The following is a 27,077-nucleotide window of genomic DNA, read 5'->3' on the forward strand; positions in this document are numbered from 1 at the left end:
TATATGGAATATCTGCAGAAAATGTGGGTAATCCCTAAGAATCTGCTGAGAATATTTGGTGGCGGGGTGGGTGTCATCTAACCCTTCTTAGAAATAACATATATCTGTGTGAAGAGAACATGGAAGTTTTAAGAAATCAGAAATAACATGCATCTGTGTGAAGATGACGGAAGTTTTAAGAAATGTCAAAGGCTACCATACATTTGGAATAACAACAGGAACTGTATGCAGAACAAGAGGAGCCCCTTGCTTTGGAGAACTGCCTAAATGCAACCAGAGGCAAGTGTGGCAGTTTTGGGGAAAGTGACAAGGCAGAAAGAATAATCAGTTTGAAAGGCTAAGCTGATGTGGTTTTTAAGCACTGTGACATATTAAGCCTTGGCTTTTCATGTTTACTTTTAATGGAATAGTCTAACAGTATAATAACTTTACCTTTGGATTCTTGCCCTCTTTGGCCAATAATGCCCGAAGTCTTTCTTGTGAAGGGGGTGCAATGAAGATAATATAGGGTTTCAAGTCTGAGTTCCGTAGAGTCTTCAAGGACTGTAAAGCAAAGACAGATCTGAGAGTTTGATATTGAAACTCGAACTAAAACCTTGATTTATCTATTTTAAAAAATAACTGTAATATATAGAACTATATGTAATTTTGTCATGTATTTTCCAAGTCTCCTATAGATGGGTTATCATTCTTTCATAATTTAAAAAATCAAAGAGAGAAAAAGAAAAAAGAACAGAAAGAAAAGATCCTACCATTCAATATAAGAATATATTGTGTACCAAAAGTGAAATGAAGACTTAACATGAAATGCTCTTATAAGATCATACACAGATTACAATAACATTAAAAATCCATTTTGAAGGAATTACAAATGAGCAGTCACCTTAACCATATGCCACAATCTAAATGCAAAAAGAATTAGAGAAAAACTTCACATACACATGCAAAAAAAAAAAAAAAATTGGAAAAATACATCCAAGAAAAAAAAAAAGCAGACTGTCTGAATTAAGAGATTATAGTTTTTCACCTTGCCATTGCATGACTGTGTGTCCCTAAAGTGAAGCATTCCACAAAAATGGGGATTATATGAACATGTCCTTTTCCATCTAAAAACAGTAATTAAGACAATATGCTTAACTACTTTTAAGTTCTTTGGTAATTCTGTTAGCCAAAATAAAGAATTCTTAAGGAATTTAGTAAAAATAAAAACATGGATGCTTTTCTTAAATCTAATGTTTATAACTGAATAGCAAAGACTAAAATAAAGAAAACCTAATTACTATTTCAGAAAAGCCATTTTGGAGTCAATTTTTCTCATATACATCTCTTTAATAACCACTGCCTGTATCTCCTGAGTTGACATACAGAGTAGATTCCACCACATTAAGGAAAGTTTTATGCTAAAGCTGTACAATCAAGAAAAAAAACACAAAAACATGATCTTAAAAATACAAAATTTCTAAAATTATTTTAAACAGAAATCTAAAAAGCAACTGTTAGTAATTTTTGAAGGTTTTGTTTTTTTTTGTATGACAGATAATGGAAAGCAATGGCTGTTTCATTAGCTACAATCAACCACTCATTACAGTACCAATACTTGAACAATGGCATTTAAAACTATAAAAATGACCTCTCACTAATCTAATTTTTCTCATATGGGAAAGGAAAATTCTTTTATAACCTTAAAATACTAAAGTACTACCAGCACAACAGTTACTGTATTTTAAGTTTCTGAAACTATGTACATTTATATACAGGCAAGTATGTAATACATGTATTTTCCACTCTGAGGAAATTGAAAGTGATTTAGCAACCTGAGTTCATGTAAAGAATCAGTGTGAAAAATCTGTATGAGAAGTTAATTAGGTCCTGTGATTCTTGGACCAAAATACAAGTTCAACACTCTAAACCAAAAGAGTTCTACCTGTGTACGGAGACTTAAAAGACATATTTTGCCCGAGTTGATCACTTGGCGTACAGAATCTATACTGGTTCCATACAAATTTTTCTCAAATTCACCATGCTCAATGAACTTTCCAGCTGCTATGTCTGCCTCAAATGCCTGCCGTGAAACAAAGTGGTAATCTCTACCAGCTACTTCATGGTCTCGCCGATTCCGAGTTGTATCTAGGCAAACAAAATCAGGCAAAATTAGTAAGCACAGATCAGAGCAAGGGTGAGGAATAATTCTGCTAGTCAGAAACAAATTTTATTTTGTAATACAAATTTAAAAGTAATGAATTAAGGAAACGTTAGACCCCCATGTGTTTTACCATTGACTGGTTTTATTTCTAAATTGAGAAGTAAACAAAACTGTGGTGTTAGTATCTTAGTAACAGTTACATTTAGTATGTTTTATACTCACACTCTAAATTACTTCATTTTGCATTTCATTTAAAACATTATCACTCAATTTTTCCATAAGATTAGGTACTATACAACGTTTAAACAGAAATTCTAGGCTCAGAGATTAGGTCTAAAGTTCTATCTTCTGCATCACTTAAAAAAACCAGGAGCTGATTCCATACTGAACAGTGAATTATAAGAAGCCAAAACTGAAATTCATTTGTAGAAAGTAATTAGTACCATACTCTCAGAAAAATGGTACTCAAGAATGACTATCTTTAGTAGCAAATTCTCAAAAGATTTGGTAAAAATAAAGTTCCTATTTCTTGGACATCACTGTTTGAGGAAATGGGTGAAAACTTCCCCTACACAATTAGGTTCTACAGAGGTAAGCTGAAATTCACAGGAAAACGGGGAATGCATCCAAACTTACGAGGAACTGCAGATGCAAAGCGGTCTTTCTCTTTGTTCATGAGCCTCTGACGCAATTCATTCTGGCCACAGTTTTGTGGACCAATCAAAATGATAGGTCTTTTCCTATTTGCTGGCTGATGATAAAGTGACATTTCCTCATAAGTTAAGATCTCTTCATTGTCATAATCTTTGAGAAAAGGAAAAATTAAGCCCTTCAGACAGAATTACTGCTGTATAATAAAGATATATTTATATATAAACATATTTATATAAATATATAAAAGGTATATTTATATATACTCATAATTCTTCCAAAAAATTGGAAAACAGCACAAGTTATCATGGTTAAAAATACAACTTTTGAGATCAAGAAAGTAATAACTGGGTAGCATTATATCATAAGTATTTTCTCATGTCATTATATCCTTAGCAGGATATTATGAAAATAAATAGTATATTACTCCTTCTAGAAATGATTACTGCTTCTCTTGTTTCACACTGTGTTTGAATGTTTAATATAACTGTACTGGTTCATATAAAATAGCTAGTTTGCAGATAATATTTTGACAGAGTGAGGCACTAAGGTATAAACTAATGAGAATAATAGCTGGCATTTTTATAAACTGGGGGATACCAATATTTTAATTTGAGGGTTGGTTTAAGGAGCAGAAAATGTGTATGCTGAAAACAATACCTGGCACAGATAAACATTTACAAATAGTGCTGTGCCTGGTGTTCACAGAGAACGCTGGAATACTTTTCTTTGATTATATAACTTGAAAACATAGCATACCTATGCTATCCAACTTCCTACATTTATGTTTACCTTATTCTGGAATACTAAAACTAACCTGTGATCATGATTCAAGAAGAGGTATAAATTATAACTGGTACATTAACATTCCTAAAGCTGTAATCCAGATGAAATCAGAGTTGTCATGTGGTAAGAACAAAGGCAGACAACTAGTGACCTGTCATCTGCTCACTCTCATTACTTCACCTGACTAGGTAAGAGTTAGATGTGTAGTCAGACTGTCAGCTATAAGTTCCAAGGGAGAGGGGACCATCTTAAGCTTGTCAGTGATTAACATAGAGCAGAGAGTAGGAACTCAAACTTTACTTGTTTAAATTCCAACTCAACCATGTATTAGCTGTAAGAACTTAAACAGGTGACTTTCATATCTGAACCTGAACTTACTAATCTGTAATCTCAAGGAATTTATTTTGAGAACTAAATGGATGAAGGCTATTTCCCCTTGAATGGAATAGTTATTATAAATTATAATTATCATTAATAAAAAATTAATTCTAATAACAAACATGAGCAGAAATATAAATGTGAAGCATTTCCTTCTCAAAACACTTTCCCTCTGAAAAACTAAGTTCCTTCTTCTAACATGTACAGACTGGAAATATTTTGATTCACAGACTTAGATTTGCAAATTTCCTACAGTAAAATAGCTTTTAGAGCTGACCCAGTTAACTCCAGTATGTTTCAAAGGATAAAGAAACAGAGATATTAATCACTTACTCAAGTATAGAGAAAAGAATTATAAATTTAATAAATATTCTTAGTTATATAATCTATCAATTAGCATTAAGGATGTTTAATTTGAAAAAAAATTTATTATAGTAGGTAGAATCTCAGGTTTAGTTTATATCAAAATTTTCAATAATCTGTAACATTTTCATTAGTTTCATTTATGCTGCCAAAAATTTTTAAGGTACTGAGAGAATAAAAATAAGCCTTATAAACTGTGTAGGAAGTTACAGAGTTCCTTTGCTTTATTATTTGGCTTGTTTCTAATGTGAATTAAAGAAGGGGTAGCAAATTCTAAAGCCCATAAAGATCAATCAAGAAGGTAATGAAAGCAATGTATCAGGCTGGGTTTATAAAAAATTGGATGTGGTGGAGACTGTTGAACTAGATAGGGGTCCACTAAAAAGGCAATAGCCATCATTCAGGTTCAGTAGGCTGCTGACAAACAGGAATATAAGCCCAGTGTTATCAGAACTTTTGATTTTAAAAGAAGCTAAAATTTGAAAAACTTTTAACACTAACAATAAATAAAAACAAAACACTCTCCTGTGTGCCTGACTCAGCCAGTAGACTCCATGGAATGGGTTGCCTAGGTGAGATGAGTTACGATAGGCAAAAATGTTCATTTTTTACTTAAAATACATCTAATTGTTGGAATTTGTTAGGAACAAGTATTAACTTTGCAAACGAAGAGTTTACATAGGAAAACAATTTAAGAGAAAACTATCAATACAACACTATACAGCTACATCATACTTTTAATTTTTAAACTACTTTTTCTCAGATTTCAAAATTCTGCACTACTCACAGGTTTCTAGAAGAAAATAATTTCTGCTAAATGACTTTAGTAAATACACACGTATGTTACATTAAGAGGCCAGGACCATAAGTAAAATTCCCTAAAAATCTCATTTAGTTTCTTTCAAATGTTAGACATGGACCTCTTTTGGATGTAAATATGGCTATATCTGAGAGTGGAACTTACCATCATTTTTATTGGCATTATATAAAACCTTTTTCCTCTTCTTTTTATTCTTCTTTGCACACCATAGTTTTCCTGTTGACAGTCAGAAACATAAGTATAAATGGGGTATTTGTTTCCCTGAATAAAGCTACGTATTTCAAATTGAAGAACTCTAGTTTTAAATTTAAATTTACAGACATGTATTATATTGTTCACAGAATAACTATTTTTCAGGGAAATAGTTAAAGTTTTCCATTAATCTCACATTATAGACAGATAATCTTTAATACTTAAATCCTGTCCTTTCTTAACAGTCCTAAGATAAGCAGCTTTGCTTCTCACATCCATCTTGCCATGAATACATCTTCCCTGACAGTTCTGATATACAAATTTAAACCTGATTCCAGATGGAAACCCAAGAAACCTCTCATTAATGTCAATTATAAGAGTCCAACCTGATTTTTCTGGTTCCTTATCTTCTTCTATGGTTTGCTTCATGGCTTCCCTTTGCTGCTGAAAGCTTTTCCCTAATAAATAGAGAAGAAAAAGAGTGAAACAGACAAAAGAATAGATGAAATTTTTTTTTCTTTAATTAAGGGACAACACCAGAGTAACTGTTCATTTACAGTCCCTTCTGAATCCTCCTGCCAGTACATGAGAGAATGTCAACTATGATTATAAGCTCCAAATGTTTAAGGTGTTAAGTTCCAATGTGGCTCTCACTCAATCCTAGGACATGTATTACTAGATTACATATCATGTATTTATCTTTTTTTTCCTTTATTCATTTCATATATGATATTATACATGTTTCAATGCCATTCTCCCAAATCATCCCACCCTCTCCCTCTCCCACAGAGTCCAAAAGACCGTTCTATACATCTGTGTCTCTTCTGCTATCTCACATACAGGGTTAGCATTACCATCTTTCTAAATTCCATATATATGCGTTAGTACGCTGTATTGGTGTTTTTCTTTCTGGCCTACTTCACTTTGTATAATAGGCTCCAGTTTCATCCACCTCATTAGAACTGATTCAAATGTGTTCTTTTTATATCATGTATTTAAAAAGATAAATAATAAACAAAGGCTAGAAGTTTTAACAGCTCAGTATTTACAAAGCTTTCCATTTAGCATCTAAGAAAGCGTTCCTCTGCGATCAATGCAAAGAAATAGAGGAAAACAAGAGAATGGGAAAGACTAGAGATCTCCAAGAAAATTAGAGATACCAAGGGAACATTTCATGCAAAGATGGGCTCAATAAAGGACAGAAATGGTAGGGACCTAACAGAAGCAGAAGATATTAAGAAGAGGTGGCAAGAACACACAGAAGAACTGTACAAAAAGGATCTTCATGACCAGGATAATCACAATGGTGTGATCACTCAACCTAGAGCCAGATATCGTGGAATGTGAAGTCAAGTGGGCCTTAGAAACCATCACTATGAACAAAGCTAATGGAGGTGATGGAATTCCAGTTGACTATTTCAAATCCTGCAAGATGACACTGTGAAAGCGCTGCACTCAATATGCCAGCAAATTTGGAAAACTCAACAGTGGCCACAGGACTGGAAAAGGTCAGTTTTCATTCCAATCCCAAAGAAAGGCAATGCAAAAGAATGCTCAAGCTACCGCACAACTGCACTCATCTCACATGCTAGTAAAGTAATGCTCAAAACTCTCTAAGCCAGACTTCAGCAATACGTGAGCCGTGAACTTCCAGATGTTCAAGCTGGTTTTAGAAGAGGCAGAGGAACCAGAGATCAAATGGCCAACATCCGCTGGATCATGGAAAAAGCAAGAGAGTTCCAGAAAAACATCTATTTCTGCTTTATTGACTATGCCAAAGCCTTTGACTGCGTGGATCACAATAAACTGTGGAAAATTCTGAAAGAGATGGGCATACCAGACCACCTGACCTGCCTCTTGAGAAATCTGTATGCAGGTCAGGAAGCAACAGTTAGAACTGGACATGGAACAACAGACTGGTTCCAAATAGGAAAAGGAGTACATCAAGGCTGTATATTGTCACCCTGCTTATTTAACTTCTATGTAGAGTACATCATGAGAAATGCTGGGCTGGAGGAAGCACAAGCTGGAATCAAGATTGCTGGGAGAAATATCAATAACTTCAAATATGCAGATGACATCACCCTTATGGCAGAAAGTGAAGAGGAACTAAAAAGCCTCTTGATGAAAGTGAAAGAGGAGAGGGAAAAAGTTGGCTTAAAGCTCAACATTCAGAAAACTAAGATCATGGCATCTCGTCCCATCACTCCATGGGAAATAGACGAGAAAACAGTGTCAATTTTCATTTTTTTGGGGGGCTCCAAAATCACTGCAGATGGTGACTGTAGCCATGAAATTAAAAGACGCTTACTCCCTAACCCTAGATAGCATACTTTGCCAACAAAGGTCCATCTAGTCAAGGCTATGGTTTTTCCAGCGGTCATGTATAGATGTGAGAGTTGGACGGTGAAGAAATCTGAGCGGCAAAGAATTGATGTTTTTGAACTGTGGTGTTGGAGAAGACTCTTAAGAGTCCCTTGGACTGCAAGGAGATCCAACCAGTCCATTCTAAAGATCGGTCCTGGGTGTTCATTGGAAGGACTTATGCTAAAGCTGAAACTCCAGTACTTTGGTCACCTCATGCGAAGAGCTAACTCATTGGAAAAGACTCTGATGCTGGGAGGGATTGGGGGCAGAAGGAGAATGGGACAACAGAGGATGAGATGGCTGGATGGCATCACCAACTCGATGCACATGAGTTTGAGTAAACTCCAGGAGTTGGTGATGGTCAGGGAGGCCTGGTGTGCTGCAATTCATGGGGTCGCGAAGAGTCGGACACAACTGAGCGACTTAACTGAACTGAACTGATGTGGAAAGTACTGTGCTGGATCTTACAATGGTTCTGATCATTTGAATTATTGCAAACCAAACAAATTAAGAGTTATCTTTCCAAAATTACATAAAATTCATCAGTTTTTGATTCAAAGACACCATTCAGTATATTCTCTTACATTTACTGTGTTCAATTCCTCTCCTTCTTTGTATGTATGTATATGTTTTAAAGATTTTTCATTTCTACATTAAGCTACCCATGATAGAAATAAATGAAAAACCTATTATGTTTTTCCTCTTAGGATTATGATTTCGCTTTCAAGGTTTCTGATTTTCATCTTATTTTCAGAGATTTACTTTAGAATCAAGTATATTTTTTCTGAAGGATAAAAGTGGTTTTAGTTAGAAAATTCTCAATTAGAGTTCTACTTTTATACTTAATTTTTATATCTAATTCTTTCCAATTCAGGTCAGAGATTCTTAAAAAAAATCAATAAGCAAATTCCATCTATGTTGGAATAATCTGTTGAACTTAGTGCATTTTATAAGACCACAAGCAAAAAAGGTTAATATTGAGTTTGAGACACATAAAAAGCATTAAGGAAAATCAGGTTATCTCCAGTAACTGTACAGACTGTGTTTCTAGATAAAACAAGTAACTATGGCTGTACGGAAATCTTTAAGAGCATTAAAATTTTTTAAAAGTATGTGACTATAACAGATCTAGAAAAAATAACAAAATAATTTTAGTAATTTACATATTCCCTCATTCTGTCATACTGTCCTGAGAACTGTAGAAACAATCTATAGGAAAAATTACATCTACATATCTCATCCATTAAGTATCATCTTCACAAGAAATATGTTTCTATAATAATCTTAATGTCCAATATGAGCTAGTTTTATTTTAGTATAGTCTAAATTAGAGAGTTTTCTTCGATCTAAAGATAGATGCATCTTTTTCTACCCTAAGAGATAAATTCAGCAGTCTTACTCTTTTGATTCTGAATAAAGTCACACATCTTTAACAAATTCCTATCTAGATATCAAGGAAGATACCCCAGTTGATGATAATCTCCTGCTATAGTATAAGTTTTGTTGCCTTGATGTTTTTATTGTTCAATACTATTTTGTTGCCTTGAAAACAGGTTTAATTTCAATGCACCTACAGTGAACAGTAGGACAAATGCGAGTGGTTGATGAGATTATATGATAATCCCATTCTAAAGCCCAACAAACTGGTGAGACTTACATCCAAGATACTTATATTACAGATACAACATAAAAACCCAACAAAATGGAAAAGTAACTACATCGTTTTTTAAAAGGCATAAAAAAGTGAGTTTTTCCCTTTGAAGATTTGTGTTTTAAATGTGTTTTTAAACTTTGTACTTTCTACCATACTGTCTTTTACCTGGAACGAGCCCAGCTAGAGGCTGATTATCTTCATCTCCTTCCCTGTAGGCTTGCCACCAATTTGGATCTTCTTGACTGATTACATGAAGTATATCCCCTTTTTGAAAAGACAGACCTAACTCTCGACATGGAACATAAGGGTCATCTGAGGGGTCGTAGTCAAAATGAGCCTTTACGTGGATCTAAACAATAAAAAGGGTAAAAGTAAGGACAATAATGAAATGGCAACACAATGTTTAGCATCAATGTGAGTGTTATAATTTTTCATCAGCACAAAGGTATTACGAGTTGAAAACAAATCAAGGTAGAATTTTTTTCAGACTCATCTGTTTTCTTCGATTAAGACAGTCCTGCTGATTGCAAACATGTGCAAGAGAATGCAAAACAGTGCACTGTTACTGCTAACAAGCTGTAACAGGCCAATAGGCCTTAAAAGTTTGACAGAAGCAGAAGGAATGTAATAGAGAGTCCCTCCCTCTCCACTCCTGACTTGTGCAAACAATGACTGCAGTAAGGTATGTAATTTCTAAACCACTATTACCAGGCAAGGTAAACTGTAAACCTCTCCACATCTGTCATCTAAACAGGTGAGTGTCAGCTTCCTGGTGCCATCATCTCTTCTTGACCACACTGTCAGTGTGACTGTGCCTTGATCGCTCAGAGTCTATCCTAAAGGACTATGTCTAGGTTCATATATAATCAACCTCAAACTGCTAAAATTATCTAAATCAAGTTTATAACCAATTCCTATCATGTTCTGTATGTAGGCATTGAAATATTGTTAGTGCTACAAGCTAAAATTTTTGCTAACTGTGCTTTGCATATCTAAAACCTGCTATGCTCTCAGAACTAAAAATAGGTAAGAATTCACATGAACCTTATTAAAAGCTCAATTATTTCCTACAGTATTTTCTCCAATATACTTCTTAAGTTATAAAAAAGTATTCTTACTCCTTAAAAGGTATAAAGGAATCAATATTCTCCTTAATTCCTCTATCTAAAATTTTTATCCAACCTGGTCAAGTGGCATGTGGCATTTCCAAAATCTGCAGATTATATGAAATCTGATAAAATTGAATTTTAGTGTTATACAGGGTAGTAGTAAGGCAAAACACACCTGAGAGACTGGGTAAAAAGAATACATACAATTTTATAATCTTGGCATGAGAAGCATAGAATATATAGGATGATAAAATCTCTGCTTGTACTATTCCTATTAATCAATAATGCTTCCACATATGTTTAAACTGTTGCTTTTTAGCTAAACAATCTTGGAAATCTAAATATGAAACTATAGGCATCATTTATTGTGGTGGAGAGTTCATTTTATTATCAAGCTTTTCAGAGATATATGAAATCAGACTTCTTGTCAGCTTGATGGATGATTTTATCAAATCCCATTCTGAAATCAATACCCAGCATGCTGTTTTGCTCAGAACACTTACTAGGATGTTTATTAAAATACTGACTTCTTATACCACATCTCAAACTTTCAGATTCTGTATTTTAATTAAGTTCCTTGGATAATTGCTACATACATGTCATTTAAGATGTACCCTAAAATCTTAGGGAATTACTATCCTGAGGGAAACTAAATAGGCCAGTGAAGATGCTACATCTAAGTCTATGTAGAGGCAGACAAAATCACCCAGAGATGTTTTTCTCTCTACTCTTGCTTAGGTCTCACCCCTTGACCATTCAGATTTTTTTGGTTTGGAATGAGGCCCCTCATTGTGTTGACTGGAAGAGGAGAAGAGAGGACATGCTTTGTTTATGTGACAAGTTTATTTAGTGCTGTTTAAAATGTACTCTAAAACTGAGAGCAAAGTTTATTTCACATCAGAGAAATTAACCAACTGACTGAGTTAAAGTCTGAGTACTGCCTTAACACTTACTATGTGACTTTTTTGTGACTTCTATCTATATATAGGCATGTATTTTATTGTTTCACTTTATTGCATTTTCAGATATATACATATATATATACATAAACTGAAAGTCTGTGGCAACCTTGTGTTGTCAGATAAAGGTTAGCATTTTTAAGCAATAAAGTATTTTTAAATGAGTGTATATATGTTGTTTGTTTAGACACAATGCAATTGTACTCTTCGCAAACTACAGAACAATGTAATTATAACTTTTATATGCAATAGGAAACCAAAAATTTTGTATGACTCATTTTATTTTAGTGATCTGGAACTGAACCTGCACTATCCCTTAAGTATGCGCACAGGCATTCCACTGCAATTCTTATCAGTTTTAGAAGTTATGTCCAGCAATCTTACCTCTTCAGTTCAGGGTAGTGGCTACTTTTTTTCCTTTCCCATACAAAGGAAGACAGTCCTTTTTAAATAAAGGAGAGACTCTGACCCCTACAGGAAAGCTCCCGGGCTTCACCATGCAGTAGCATCAGTACAGTATATCTGACCAAAACAACGTTTGGTTTCTAATTCAAACAAAATCATTTGTTTAAATTTTAAATTACAGGGTTGTTTAGACACAATTATCTTCCAGCCCAACATTTTTCTCTTTGCCTCGCTGGTGGCTCAGTGGTTAAGAATCCACCTGCCAATGTAGGTTGGATCCTTGGTCTGGGGAGACCCCACATACCTTGGAGCAACTAAGCCCAAGCGCCACAACTACTGAGCCTGTGCTCTGGAGACCCAGAGCCCCCAACTAGAGAAGCCTACTTGTCCTAAAGCCCGTGTTCCACAACAAGAGAAGCCACCACGATGAGAAGCCTGGACACCGCAACTAGAGGAAAGCCAGTGCAGCAACAGAGACCCAACAAAGTAAAAAATAAATAAATACCAAGGGCAGCATCAGGAAAAGCCTTTGCAATGGCAAACAACAGTTTTAAAATTCCTCCTCTTCATTCTAAGATTTCTCCTCTCTGATGCCCATTCAAGAAAGAATAGTTTTTAAAATAATTTATTATTTATGGCTGCACCGGGCCTTTCTCTAGTTGCAGCAAATGGGGGTTACTGCAGCTCGAGGGCGTCTCATTGTGGTGGTTTCTCTTCTGGAGGATGAGCTCTAGGGCTTGTGGGCTCAGCTGCCTTGCAGCTGTGGGATCTTCCCTGACCAGAGATCAAACCGGTGATCCCTGCATTGCAAGGTGGATTCCTAACCAGTGGACAGACCACCAGGGAAGCCCAAGAAGGAATATCTTTACTTCTTCTTGTCCATATTTAACAGGAGAAATTTGGGGTATCTGTGGGTATCCAATTGATGTTTAGCAGTAGGCAGACAAAAATATGAACCTTAGAGCAACAGCAAACTTAATAAAGCAGCTGTTTGAACCTGAAAAGAGATGTCCACCTGTTCACTGAAATTATTAATATTTTTTCTTTTTTTAATATTAATATTTTTTCATCATCTGATGAAATACATATTTATAAACATTTTACTGCATTATAAAACTTAAGATCTTCTTCCAAATGAGAAAAAAATTAAGGTGAAAATTATATAATACATTCTATACTTTTAAGAGAAAAGTATATTGGATGGTATGTGGTTCTCAATCTTTTCTTTCAACCCAATTATCTTCATAGGCTGTGAATAATCCTTAACCTATCATTTTTTAAAATCTTTAGAATTTTTTGCAAACACATGAAGTATGTATAGACAGACTGCTCCCTTGACCTGATCTCCCCACAATAAATACAACTACAGCCTAGATCTCTCTGTAGAACTCCAGAATGACGGCTCAGTGGTAAAGAATCCGTCTGCTAACGCAGGAGATGCCAGTTCAACCCCTGGGTCAGGATGATTCCCTGGAGAAGGAAGTGGCAACCCACTCTAGTATTCTTGCCTAAGAAATCCTATGGACAGAAAAGCCTGGCACGCTACATCTATGGGGTCGCAAAAGAATCAGACATGACTTAGCAACTCAACAATGTATTTAATTCTATGGACTTGGTATCTATACCTGAATGCCTCTCAGGTATCTCCTCTTGATTTTTCTCCCCAAACCAGTTTTTCCTCCACATCGCCCTTCAGTAAGCAATACCACTATTCATCCAGTTGTTGAAGCATATTTGCTTCTTGGCTATCCATTACTCTTCACATTCATTAAAAGGTCCTGTCATTGCTACTTCCAGAACACAGCCTGCATAATTTTCTCCACTGCCACTGCTATCATAGAAATTTAAGCCATCATCATACATTATATTGGCTTCAGCAACACTTTCCTAAATCTCCTTGCTTCCATTATTGGCTCTACTAATCCAATTTCTACCCAGCAGCCAGAGTAGTTTTGTTTCTAAACACAAATCAGATGTTACTGTATTTGAGATCCAAACTCCCTGCCATGGCCAAGACCTTCTTGACCTGGCCCTATCTACCTCTCAAGCCTCATCTCAGAATTCTCTCCCCACCTTTCTACTCCCTCACTTGGCTCCACTCCCATGGGTTTTCCAAACACAAAGTTCTTTGGAAATTATACCTGAAAGTTCTTCTGGAAGTTAATAGGCTTGGCTTCATCTCATCCTACCAGGTGTCAGCTTCACATCACCTTCTCCTGGAGGCCTTTCCTGCCAACCTTATATAATCAATCCCACACCTCTTTTTTTATTCTCAGTGTTTATATTCACTGATTTCCATCTCAACATTTACACCAAATTATATTTACCCCAAACATGTTTATTACTATAAAGTGAGCATTTATTTGCACAGTGCCTAGTACACAAATGGTATCAAGTAGATATTCATTGTAAGGAAAAAAACTATTTGGGAGCCTTAATATTTCAATTATTAATACTACTGGGCTAGTGGCTAATTCTATGCTTTGTATCCCTGAACTATGATTTTAGTATTCTACTAAGTCTTTAAATTCCCCTAAAACTACATTTCTATCCTCCCATCCCAGACCCCCAAAATCAAGAGAATTCAGTCATGCTCCCAGTCTTTAGAGAGTTATTTAGTCTCCTATATGGAGAAGAGGGGATTTTCCTGGTGGTCTGGTGGTTAAGACTTTGCCTTCCAATACAGTAGGTGTAGGTTCAATCCCTGGTCAGCGAGCTAAGATCCCACAAAGAAAGGCAATTCCAAAGAATGTTCAAACTACCGCACAATTAAACTTATCTCACACACTAGCAAAGTAATGCTCAAAATTCTCCAAGCTAGGCTTCAATAGTATGTGAACCGTGAACTTTCACATGTTCAAGCTGGATTTAGAAAAGGCAGAGGAACCAGAGATCAAATTGCCAACATCTACTGAATCATAGAAAAAGCAAGAGAATTCAAAAAGAACATCTACTTCTGCTTCATTGACTATGCCAAAGCCTTTGATTGTGTGGATCACAACAAACTGGAAAATTCTTAAAGAGATGGGAATACCAGACCACTTTACCTGCCTCCTGAGAAATCATAGGCAGGTCAAGAAGCAACAGTTACAACCAGACAGTCAAGACAGTGTAGTTGTCATGGGTCAAGCGGGGAGGAAGTGATGAGTAAGCAGAACATAAGAGGATTTACAGGGCAATGAAACTATTCTGTAGGTTACAATGGTAGATATATGTAATTATACATTTGTCAAAATTCATAGAATGTACAACACCAAAAGTGAATCCTAAAATAAACTACGAATCTGGGTAACAATGAAACCATAAATTCTCTAACGTAACAGATACAGCATTCTGATGTGGGATGTTAACCCTAACCCTAACCCCTAACCCTAACCCTGATGTGGGATGTTGACAGCAAGGGAGGCTGTGCGTGTGTGGGGCAGGAATTATGTGGGAACTCTATACTTTCTGCTCAATTTTGCTGTGAACCTAAAACTACTCTCAAAAAATAAAGTTTATTAATTAAGAAAAATGTAGACAGTACCCATCATAAAATAAGGAGCATTAAAAAAAAATCACTTACTACTGTTTCTTTGGCAGGAGGAGGCTTGATCTGTTGACTGGGAATCAGAACAAATGTCAAAGTACCATGCATATCAGACTGCAACAGAAAAAGCACAGTATTTTAAAAAGCTGTACTTACGAAAATCATTCCATGATCTTATCATCAACAGTTCCTAGTCTGGACTATACTAGAACCTCAAGGAGACTTAAAAAAGAAACTGGTAACAATGAATCCCATTTTATCAGGAAGCACAAATTACCCCTTTTGTGGACTTTTATATTAGAGCTACCCAGGCATATGGCATGCAACAATTTTGGTCTTCTGGTCCACTGGGGAAAGCCACTTGGCCCTTAAGTCTTGGGTTTTTGTTTTCCATTCAGTTTAAGTTTAGGACGATTCCACAATGAAGGGCTGGAAGATATTACAGTACTTCTGGCTTATCTACTCTGCCATACATCGATTTTAGTACAGTAGACTCTGAAATGGTAATTGTCACTAGGATTAGAAAAGTGATGCAAAAATACAAATATTCTTACTTCCTAGATGCTTTGTCTCTGTCATTCATTCTATATTTTAACTGTACATAGTCTTACTGCTAGGTTCTTTATTATTTTCCAGTACAGTTGGCCCTCCATATTCATGGGTTCCATATCTGTGAATTCAACCAATTGCAGATGAAAAAAAAATTCCAGAAAATTCTAAAAAGCAGAACTTGTTTTTGCCATCTGCAGATAACTACTTACATAGCATTTATACTGTATTGGCTATTATATGTAATCCAGAGATTATTTAAAATATACTAGAGGATGTGTGTAGGTTACATTCAAATACTGTGCCATTTTATGTAAGGGACGTGAGCATCCATGGATTTTGGTACCCGTGGGGGGCCCTGGAACCAATTCCCCTTGGATATCAAGGGACAACTGTACACCAATGCCTGCCTTGTTCAGGTACCTCCAGCCTAGACAGAAATCACACTTATACTCCTGACACAGTAGGGAACGGTACTGAAACAGTACTCAATCTAGACATAGCAGCCAATAAAACAAGATCTAAGAACAATAACCAATGGCACTTTGTACTACCAAAGCAATGAATGGGACTGGGTAAAAATAAGAATGTGAGGATGTTTTCTAAATCTGACAACTGATGTCCGCAGATAGGAGAAATTCTAATGTAACAACTGATATTAAGTAAATAAGACTATAAATGTGGTTGATGAGTATATATGAGGTGATCATAAACTGCCCTCAAAAGTTGACTCTAAATTGCTTCCTGATTATACTAGCAGTCTAATAGAACTTTCTGAGATGACAGAATTCTGATCAGTGGACTGGAATTACAGAATGCCATGTTCTTTAATCTACACCATAATATGATAACCATTAGTAACACACTGCTCTTGAACACCTGAAATGCGGTTACTGAGAGCTTCGCAGGTGGTGGTAGTGTGTTTAAGAACCCACCTGCCAATGCAGGTAGATGTAAGAGATGTGGGTTAGATCCCTGGAGGAGGGCACAGCAACCCACCCCAGTATTTTTGCCTGGAGAATTCCATGGAAAGAGGAGCCTGGCAGGCTATGGCTCATAGGGTTGCCAAGAGTTGGACATGACTGAAGCAACTTGGCATGCACACATGAATGAAGAACTAAATTTTAAATTTTACTTAATTTAAATAGAAATAACTAGCACATGTAGCTAATGGCTATTATAGTGAACAGTGTAGAGCTATACCATTGTTATTATCTAATACTGTTAAAAAACAATCAATTGTAGATAATAAAGAAAATGAACAAAAAATCATGAGGGTATGAACTGTTTTGTTACTGTTTCTCTAGCAGCTAGCACATAGGAGGCACTTAATACATATATTTTGAATGATTTAATGAGTTACTATTAGTGATTTCAGAGGCAAATAAAACGTACCTAACAGTATAAATAAACTTGGTAGTGTCCCCGTAAGAATAAAATGCTACTAGTAAATATTATGGAAATAATATGTAAAAATTATGCTAGAAATTATATAGATATCTTGTTATTTTTCAAATGCTTTTAAAATATTTTATTCTGAAGTCTACTGAAGGAAACAATTTTTGAGACTGCATCAATTATTCTTCTACCCTTGTCAACTTACCAACAAGTCAAAAACCTCATTGACATCTTTCCCTCGAATTTCAATGCCATTAATTTCCAGAACTTCATCTCCTTCGTGTAACAGACCACTTTTTTCTGCAGCACCCCCTTTAACTATCCGACTAATGATAACAGAATCCATTTCATTACGAACTGTAGCACCCTAAAAAATACAATTCAAGTCAATTTTTTTAAAAAATGCATTTTTATATCCTCATTTTAAAATTCTTACTTTTCTAGTTAACAATATTAGCCTTCATTTATCTGGAGAAAAAAAATTTATTTACATACAGTAACCATGGCAATAAGTCTGAAAGCTGATCATTTCCTCAACATTTTCTGCTTCAGAAGCATTCTATTTGTTAAAATTCTAAAATCAGACTTTTGAAGCATACAACAGCATAAAAATGCACTTGCTCAAAAATAAAGTGAAAGCCTATAATCAAATTTGTTCTTTATATGGTAGATGCTATTCAAATGGTTATACTATATTTAGGTACAATTAGTTGAACATGTAGATTAGTAGAACATGACTTGTAACTGAGAATCTTTTTAAATTCAGAATATCATGAAACGAATACTAATCTGGTTAATAATCAAAATATTAAATACTATAGCTGTATCCAATTCACATTAAAATGTATTAAATATTTATGATACAAATCAGAAGCATAACTGAAATATATAGTCAACAAATGGAAATCTGAATAAAGCTTAAAAGTAGACAGTGTGTAATACTTTTCTCCTGAATCTTTATTTTAAAAATTTGTCATAACTTTCCCAATTTCTTCTTTTTTTGGTGGGGAATAAAACTTCGTCACATAAACTACCTTTTAATAAAATACAGTCCCTATTTCATGTACCATGTTATGCAAGAAAATTTAAGACCTTAGGATTCAAGAATATTTCTCGGAAAATAAAAAGGAACAAAATTAAGGTAATAGTAGCAGACTAAGAGAAAAAACATTTACATATAAGAACTATAAAATATTAACATTAAACAATGTTTCTAAATATATGTGAAGTATGTTAGTAATTACATTGAATGAAATGATCAATTTCTAACTTGTTTTTTTTTAAAAAAGCAGATTACCTGTCCCTTTTTTGTTCAATTACTTCAAAACCTATTTTTTCATCAAATTATGGGTGAGAAAAGATGAACAAATTCTTCTCAGCCTAATAAGGAGTATGAGCAAGAACATAAAAGAATTCCAAAAAATCAGCCTCAAAAGAGAGAAACTACCAGAAATGTAAAGGGTCTTCAATTATATAGATCTTGGAAAGGATCTCGTTATCAGAGGTGTGGAACACTTACCAATGGAATATCTCGAGCCTTTTCTATACGAACTATTTTTACAGTTTCTCCTCCATATTGGCCAAAGCTTTCATAAACTCTCTCATCTGTAATAGGCTCTAGCTGCATTTCCTGCTCAGCGACCTTATCATGGGCCAGTAAAAGTGCCTGTTTCAAAGAAACACAAAGCATTTAAAGTAACAACATGACTTATTTCTGTAGAGAGATTTTAACCTAATCATGTACAAAGTATCCTGCTCATTAAACATTTAAAAGTGATATAATTAATTATATATTCAGATCTGTTTCCAAACTTTCCAACTGAAGTACAGATGCAGCTCTGTATCTTTTTTAGCCAACTAACATGTGTTAGTTACACTAGGGAATACTTTGGGATGAGTTATGAAAGTCTAAAACGCTTATTAAACTTCATAAAAACAGAGTCACTTTAAGAGTCCAACATTATAATTAAAATTTACAGAAAAACAACCAAAAAGGAGAAGTTTGTAAATAAGTTGTTTCAAAAATAATGTGGTTAATTTTAAGTAGAAAATACAATAATTACTTTGTGATATAAACAATCAAAGCTATGGTTTTTTAGCCAAAGCTACAGTTTTTCCAGCAGTCATGTATGGATGTGAGAGCTGGACAGTAAAAAAAGAGCTGAGCACTGAAGAACTGATGCCTTCAAACTGTGGTGCTAGAGAAGACTCTTGAGAGTCCCCTGGACAGCAACAAGATGAAACCAGTCAGCCCTAAAGGAAATCAGTCCTGAATATTCACTGGAAGAACTGCTGCTAAAGCTGAAGCTCGAATATTTGGCCACCTGATGCAAACAAGCGACTCACTGGAAAAGACCCTGTTGCTGGGAAAGACAGAAGGCAGGAGGAGAAGGGGACGACAGAGGCTGAGATGGCTGGATGGCATCACCGACTCAATGGACATGAGTTTGAGAAAACTCTGGGAGATAGTGAAGGACAGGGAAGCCTGGAGTGCTGCAGTCCATGGGGTTGCAAAGAGTTGGACACAACTGAGTGACTGAACAACAACAACAATCAAAATAGGCTACATAGTATTTGAGCTCTTTTTTAGTCCAAGAGACTGATTCACAGTGATACTGAATGCTGGAAAAACCACAAAAATAATGCTCTGTCCATTTTCTACCTGAATATGTGGAGCATTCAGCAGAGCAGTTAATTCTTGTCCTTCCTTCTGGTGAACTGGCTTCAAAACAGTTTGTACCTAAGAAACAAAGATTATTCCTAAATTACAGAAAATATGACATTTGTACAGATTTTTTTAAAGGGTAGGATTTAAAATTGTAAAAACTATTTGTAAGACAGAAAAGCACTAAAGAGAATTATCATTTTTAAAATGTTTTTTCTCAGAATTTTCAATCATCATGATTGACAATAGCATTTTTATTTATGACTATGAATGAGGCATTTCCTTCTTGAAAATTTCTACAAATACATTATAAAATAGACTAATAATGACTATATGAGAGAAAAGCTATTCTAACAGTTATGCTACTTTATATTTTTAATCATATGTTTATGTAACTACATTTTAAATCAGAGAGGACATTTTAGAGTTAGATTAACAAGATAAGTTTATATGAGAGTGATAGAATAACCACTATACTATAATGAATTATATTAAAAATTTTCCTCAAGTCAAGAAATTGTTCCACTTAGTATAAACTCCGCTTGATTATTTTTTTTTAGCCTGTTTCCTTACCCATGGTTCTTAAAAGATTGAGATAATCCATATAAACTGCTTAGCACACCACCTAGCACACAGTAAATTGTTATTTTAATATATTTCTAGATGTGAGTTACTCATATTTTAAGATTTCTATATTAATGTTCATAAAATGAATTGACCTCTACTTGGTGAATATAGTCCCAAGTATATATATACTTGTGTGTGTGTGTATATATATATATATATATATGTATGTATATATGAAAAGTGAAAGTGAAGTCGCTCAGTCGTGTCCAACTCTTTGCAACCCCATGGACTGTAGCCTAACAGGCTCCTCTGTCCGTGGGATTCTCCAGCCAAGAATACTGGTGTAGGTTGCCATTTCCTCCTCCAGGGGATCTTCCTGACCCAGGGATCAAACCCAGGTCTCCCACATTGCAGGCAGATGCTTTAACCTCTGAGCCACCAGGGAAGTCCTATATATATATATATGTAAATATATATACACACACACACACAGTCACCAGTATAGTATACTGGTTTACTATTGTTTTTAGTATCTAGATTATATTATCCAAGTACAATGAGATGGGAAATAGTCAATATTCATGTGTGAAAAGTTTATTTAACATAAGGATTATATGTTCACTAATGTTTTGAAGGAGTTTGTAAAATTATCTGAGCCTGGCAGTTTTTTGAGGAGTAGATTTCTAACTTTCAATTTTACCTACTGTTACTACGTTTTTCAGCTATCTGTTTAAGTCACTGTTGGCAATTTTTATTTTCTTACAAAAACAACCTAGGTGATAGCACTTTCATATTTAATAATATAAACAGAATTTGTTATAATTTATGCTTTTATCTTTGCTAACATTATTAGTGTTTTTTTCTTCATCTAACTTGTCAATGGTTTCTCTATTTTCCTGTTCTCTAAAAAAAGAGAAACTTTTAATGTTAAATTTATGTAAGTAATTTAATTCCTTTTTGTTTTCATTTACTTCCCTTTTCTAATTTCTAATCACATTAACTGTACATTCAGTTCAATTATTTTCAATCTTTTCTTCTATCATAAATATTTAAAATTTGCTCTGTGGGCTATTTTTTCTCAAATATTATATATGTTCTCATTATCAACATCTCTGATTTTCTTCCTTTTTCTATTTCCTTACTCCAGTACCAAAAAGAGCACTTTGTAACAATGCAGATTAATAAAACCAAAATTATCACCATTGATGAAAACATATAGAAATAAATTAATATATAAGTTTTTAATAAAAGTTAGCTCATGATTAAAACAGGAATCCAGTAATTCTCTAACAATTCTTATGGTTATTTTAAATAATTTTAAAAGTAATTCCCCTATCAAAACTAAGAGATCATAATTTTGAGATTAATCAATTTGACCACAAGTAGATCACAGCAATGACAGCATCATAACTAGCCTGTTCTCTAGTTTTGGCACCTAGAAAAGGAAGTTTCTAAATATAAATTGAGTTCTATATGTATTCAATACAAGTAACAAATCTCAGAAGTTATGTATAATACCTGATTATCTAACATAATTTAATCTCATCAGTACTGATTTATCTCAGTTTACAATGTATATTGCTTAAAATAAAACCATACTAAAAGTATTTTTAAAATTTCCCCTTTAGCAATTTAGACAAATATTCCTCTTACTATACAAATATTCAGCTGTATAAATAGAACCAATGCTCTTCTTTTCATGGAATGGAGTCTTATTTTTGAACTAAGTATAGTTTTTTTTTTTCAGGATAAAATACACGTAAGTGAATTTTTCCTAACACATAAATTATCAATATGTGATCAGAAGTAATTAATTCTAATAAACCTTAGAGTCACAGCAGTATTTTCCAAGAATACTGCCTCACTACCACTAACAATTACCTTGTATATGTCAATGAGATGTTCAGAATACATACCTCCTGTGCAAGATCTTGTGCATTGGAGATAAGAGGAAATGGAGGACTGGCCTTGTTCATGTGTACTGTGACAGCATTGTGTATCTTAAACGCATTCTGGAAATCTTTATTTTGTACAAGTTGTAAAAGCAGTGAAATATCCTCCTGGCTCTGAGAATCTACCAAGGTATGCTGGATATGTTTAAGTGAAGAAAATAAGTCTTCCACTTCTAGTAGGAGAAGGAAAAAGTATCCAAAAATTAATTTTCTGTCTTAATTCCACAAGTGTCTTAATATAAAATTTCTTGAACCAATAACAATATAAGTTTTGAAAAAAAAAAAAACATCTATTTTTTGAGTATCCAATCACTGTCATTTTACTGATTTTTAAGTAAAATTCTTTAAAAATTATACAACAGAACCAAGTACATTTTTTCAAGTGTTTTAATTATGTAAAATATGTATCACTATAAAAATAAATAAGAGGGTAGAATACATAAATGAACAAAAAATTTAAAACCACCAATAGTCCCATCACTTACAAACAACTAATCTCATGGCATTTCCTTTTTTCATTTAACAGGACATTTAGTTTCCCCAATCATCAAACAGTCTTTACAAAAACATATATAATGGCTCCTTGATGTTCCATTATATGTCTAAAACTATAACTTATAATAACCATTACATTAAATCAAGCATTTAGGATGCTTCCAATTTTTTTGTAGTGTAACAAGCATTTCTGTACATAATGATCATTGCTGTGTAAAAATATGTCTGAGATTCTGATGTTCCTTAAAATAATTTCAAGAAATGGCATTTTAAAATACCATTCTGACATTTTAAAAGCCAGACAGTTTTCTAGGGAGGTTTTACTAATTCACATCCCAATACCAATATTCAAATATTATCATTTTTAAAACCCTTCCATTTCTTTAACAGGGATGTTGAAGCTTACTCGTATTTACCAAGCACTTCTTCTGTGGTCCATATAACTCTTATGAACATATGCGTCTCCTAAGACACTGAAAAATTGGGGCATGTGTATGTTTGCATGTTCCTATTAGTGTCCATATGTAGCACATACATTTTTCTTGAAGGAGGTTATTCCAAAATGGATAAGAACCACATGTTGCCTCTTCTCTGATCCTCAACAGGTAGATATGTGCTCATGTATACACTTTGTCACACTTGTGGGAAATAGTTTTCCAATTTTTCTGTCAATTTTATTTGTGGTAACTTTACTGTAGATATTTTTGGCTATCATGTGTTGAGAATAATCCACCTATTCCGGTGTGATTTCTCTCACTGCCTCTATGCTTATAAACTTCTTCTCCTAGGTCGTTAAGTTTATAAGCATAGAGACAGTGAGAGAAATCACACCGGAATAGGTGGCTCCCCTGGAGAAGGGAACGGCTACTCACTCCAGTATTCTAGCCTGGAGAATTCCATGGACTATATGTATAGCCCATGGGTTCACAAGAGCTGAACACAACTTTCACTTTCACAGGTCATTAAATGTTTACCCACATTTAAAACTTATTATGGTTTCTATTCCACAGGTAACTTCAATCCATCTAGAATTAATTTTGTATAGATTTGAGGGGAAATTTGAACTTCATTTCTTCCAAACGGTTAACCAATTATTCTAACACCATTTATTGAATAATCTCTTCTTTTCCACTGATTTATGATACAACCAAATTCTTATATCAGGGTCTGTTTCTAGCCCATTGGTTTATCAGAACTGAAATCTTCTTCAAGTAACATTATAGTCTACACTCATACTGACATGACAAAAACTTGCTCATTACTTTTTCAAAAATGTTTTGACTTCAAGTGAGCTACAAAATCATTTTTAAGATGCCTCCTCACTATCTCCTACGTATCCAAAAAGAAAAAACCTACTAAGATGCTGTCTAAAATTAAAACTGTAAATGATTCTGGAAAAAACATAACAATAGGTACTGTCTATGTACATCTCTGTCTTATATAGTCCCATGAAAAAATAATAATTAAAAAAAAACCTCTTGGTTTAAGCCTTTGTTAGTTTTCTTCATACAGGGCTTGCAGAAAGGTTATTAATTCTTATATCCTACTACTAAATAGTAGTTTAATATTTTATAGATTAGAATAGCTCTTCTAAGCTCTTTGGAAGTTCCCCATCTTCCATCCCTCACCCCAAATCAAAACTGCTTTAGTCCTAAAAAAAAAAAAAAAAAAGTTATCTAGTAACTTAAAATGTAGCCCCCCTCCAAAAAAAAGACAGGAAAAAAATCAGAAAATCAAAACAGTCATCTGAACAACCTAAGAAGTTGTGATCCAGAACTAAATAATTAGCTATAAGTTAATGATTTATCAAGTTAATGATTTATCTACAAGAGTAGACAAAATATAGATAGGGGAAACTGAAAGATCATCAAAGAGTACGAACTGTCAGTTTTAAGGTAGATAAGTTCTGAGGATCTAATGGGCAGCACGGTGACTACAGTCAATAATACTGCATGGTATACTTGAAATGTACTCAGAATAGATCTTAGGCATTCTCAGCACACACACAAAAGGTAAATATGTGAGGTGACGGATATGTTAACTTAACTGTGGTATATTTTACAACACCAGATTGTACACTTTAGATACATAAAATTTTTTGCCAACTACATCAATAAAGCAGTGCTGGGAAGAATATGGAACATCAGATTTCATCAAATTCAAAGAAGTTACCACAGAAATTACCTAAGTATATAAAGAATTCTCAGAGTAGGAAGAATTCAATAGCCTTAAAGTATCTTTAGAGTAAAACAGGAAGACATTTAAAATATCTTAAAAGGAAAAAGAATTACAGAATCAACAAAGTAACTGACTATACTCTCTTGAAGACTATAGTCTTTCTGAGTAGATTATGGGATTTCAGTTTAAAATTTTACTAACTGTTTAAAGGGGCTTAGCCTGGTTGTCTGAATTTGGCAATAAGGACTTCATGATCTGAGCCACAGTCAGCTCCTGGTCTTGTTTTTGTTGACTGTATAGAGCTTCTCCATCTTTGGCTGCAAAGAATATAATCAATCTGATTTCAGTGTTGACCATTTGGTGATGTCCATGTGTAGAGTCTTCTCTTGTATTGTTGGAAGAGGGTGTTTGCTATGACCAGTGCATTTTCTTGGCAAAACTCTATTAGTCTTTGCCCTGCTTCATTCCGCATTCCAAGGCCAAATTTGCCTGTTGCTCCAGGTGTTTCTTGACTTCCTACGTTTGCATTCCAGTCCCCTATAATGAAAAGGACATCTTTTTTGGGTGTTAGTTCTAAAAGATCTTGTAGGTCTTCATAAAACATTCAACTTCAGTTTCTTCAGCATTACTGGTTGTGGCATAGACTTGGATAACTGTGATATTGAATGGTTTGCCTTGGAGACGAACATAGATCATTCTGTCGTTTTTGGGATTGCAACCAAGTACTGCATTTCGGACTTTTTTGTTGACCATGATGGCTACTCCATTTCTTCTAAGGGATTCTTGCCCGCAGTAGTAGATGTAATGGTCATCTGAGTTAAGTTCACCCATTCCAGTCCATTTTAGTTCGCTGATTCCTAGAATGTCGACATTCACCCTTGCCATCTCTTGTTTGACCACTTCCAATTGGCCTTGATTCATGGACCTGACATTCCACGTTCCTATTCCAGGTTCCTAAAACAAGACCAGGAGCTGAATGTGGCTCAGATCATGAACTCCTTATTGCCAAATTCAGACTTAAATTGAAGAAAGTAGGGAAAACCGCTAGACCATTCAGGTATGACCTAAATCAAATCCCTTATGATTATACAGTGGAAATGAGAAATACATTTAAGGGCCTAGATCTCATAGAGTGCCTGATGAACTATGGAATGAGGTTTGTGACACTGTACAGGAGACAGGGATCAAGACCATCCCCATGGAAAAGAAATGCAAAAAAGCAAAATGGCTGTCTGGGGAGGCCTTACAAATAGCTGTGAAAAGAAGAGAGGCGAAAAGCAAAAGAGAAAAGGAAAGATATAAGCATCTGAATGCAGAGTTCCAAAGAATAGCAAGAAGAGATAAGAAAGCCTTCTTCAGCGATCAATGCAAAGAAATAGAGGAAAACAACAGAATGGGAAAGACTAGAGATCTCTTCAAGAAAATGAGAGATACCAAGGGAACATTTCATGCAAAGGACAGAAATGGTATGGACCTAACAGAAGCAGAAGATATTAAGAGGTGGCAAGAATACACTTAAGAACTGTACAAAAAAGATCTTCACGACCCAGATAATCATGATGATGTGATAACTCATCTAGAGCCAGACATCTTGGAATGTGAAGTCAAGTGGGCTTTAGAAAGCATCACTACGAACAAAGCTAGTGGAGGTGATGGAATTCCAGTTGAGCTGTTTCAAGTCCTGAGGGATGATGCTGTGAAAGTGCTGCACTCAATATGCCAGCAAATGTGGAAAACTCAGCAGTGGCCACAGGACTGGAAAAGGTCAGTTTTCATTCCAATCTCAAAAAAGGCAATGCAAAAGAATGCTCAAACTACCGCACAGTTGCACTCATCTCACATGCTAGTAAAGTAATGCTCAAAATTCTCCAAGCCAGACTTCAGCAATATGTGAGCCGTGAACTTCCAGATGTTCAA

At 34.7% G+C, this 27,077-nt stretch overlaps 1 protein-coding gene across 2 annotated transcripts in view; it reads right to left on the reverse strand.

Moving 5' to 3' along the window:
- The window catches only part of PALS1 (protein associated with LIN7 1, MAGUK family member), an 81,937-nt gene that overhangs the window by 6,418 nt on the left and 48,442 nt on the right, over positions 1-27,077 (reverse strand). For both annotated transcript variants that reach the window (XM_040226243.1, XM_040226242.1), the window contains exons 4-14: positions 22,452-22,660; positions 19,966-20,043; positions 18,823-18,969; positions 17,509-17,670; positions 15,393-15,470; positions 9,520-9,703; positions 5,720-5,791; positions 5,286-5,357; positions 2,780-2,947; positions 1,925-2,127; positions 433-543 (exon numbers count right to left, since the gene is read on the reverse strand). In XM_040226243.1, coding sequence (XP_040082177.1) covers positions 433-543; positions 1,925-2,127; positions 2,780-2,947; positions 5,286-5,357; positions 5,720-5,791; positions 9,520-9,703; positions 15,393-15,470; positions 17,509-17,670; positions 18,823-18,969; positions 19,966-20,043; positions 22,452-22,660 — 1,484 coding nt within the window. The remainder of the gene's footprint in view (positions 1-432; positions 544-1,924; positions 2,128-2,779; positions 2,948-5,285; positions 5,358-5,719; positions 5,792-9,519; positions 9,704-15,392; positions 15,471-17,508; positions 17,671-18,822; positions 18,970-19,965; positions 20,044-22,451; positions 22,661-27,077) is intronic.

The sequence above is a fragment of the Oryx dammah genome, unplaced genomic scaffold (genome assembly GCF_014754425.2).
Source record: "Oryx dammah isolate SB20612 unplaced genomic scaffold, SCBI_Odam_1.1 HiC_scaffold_26, whole genome shotgun sequence".
NCBI classification, from domain to species: Eukaryota; Metazoa; Chordata; class Mammalia; order Artiodactyla; family Bovidae; genus Oryx; species Oryx dammah.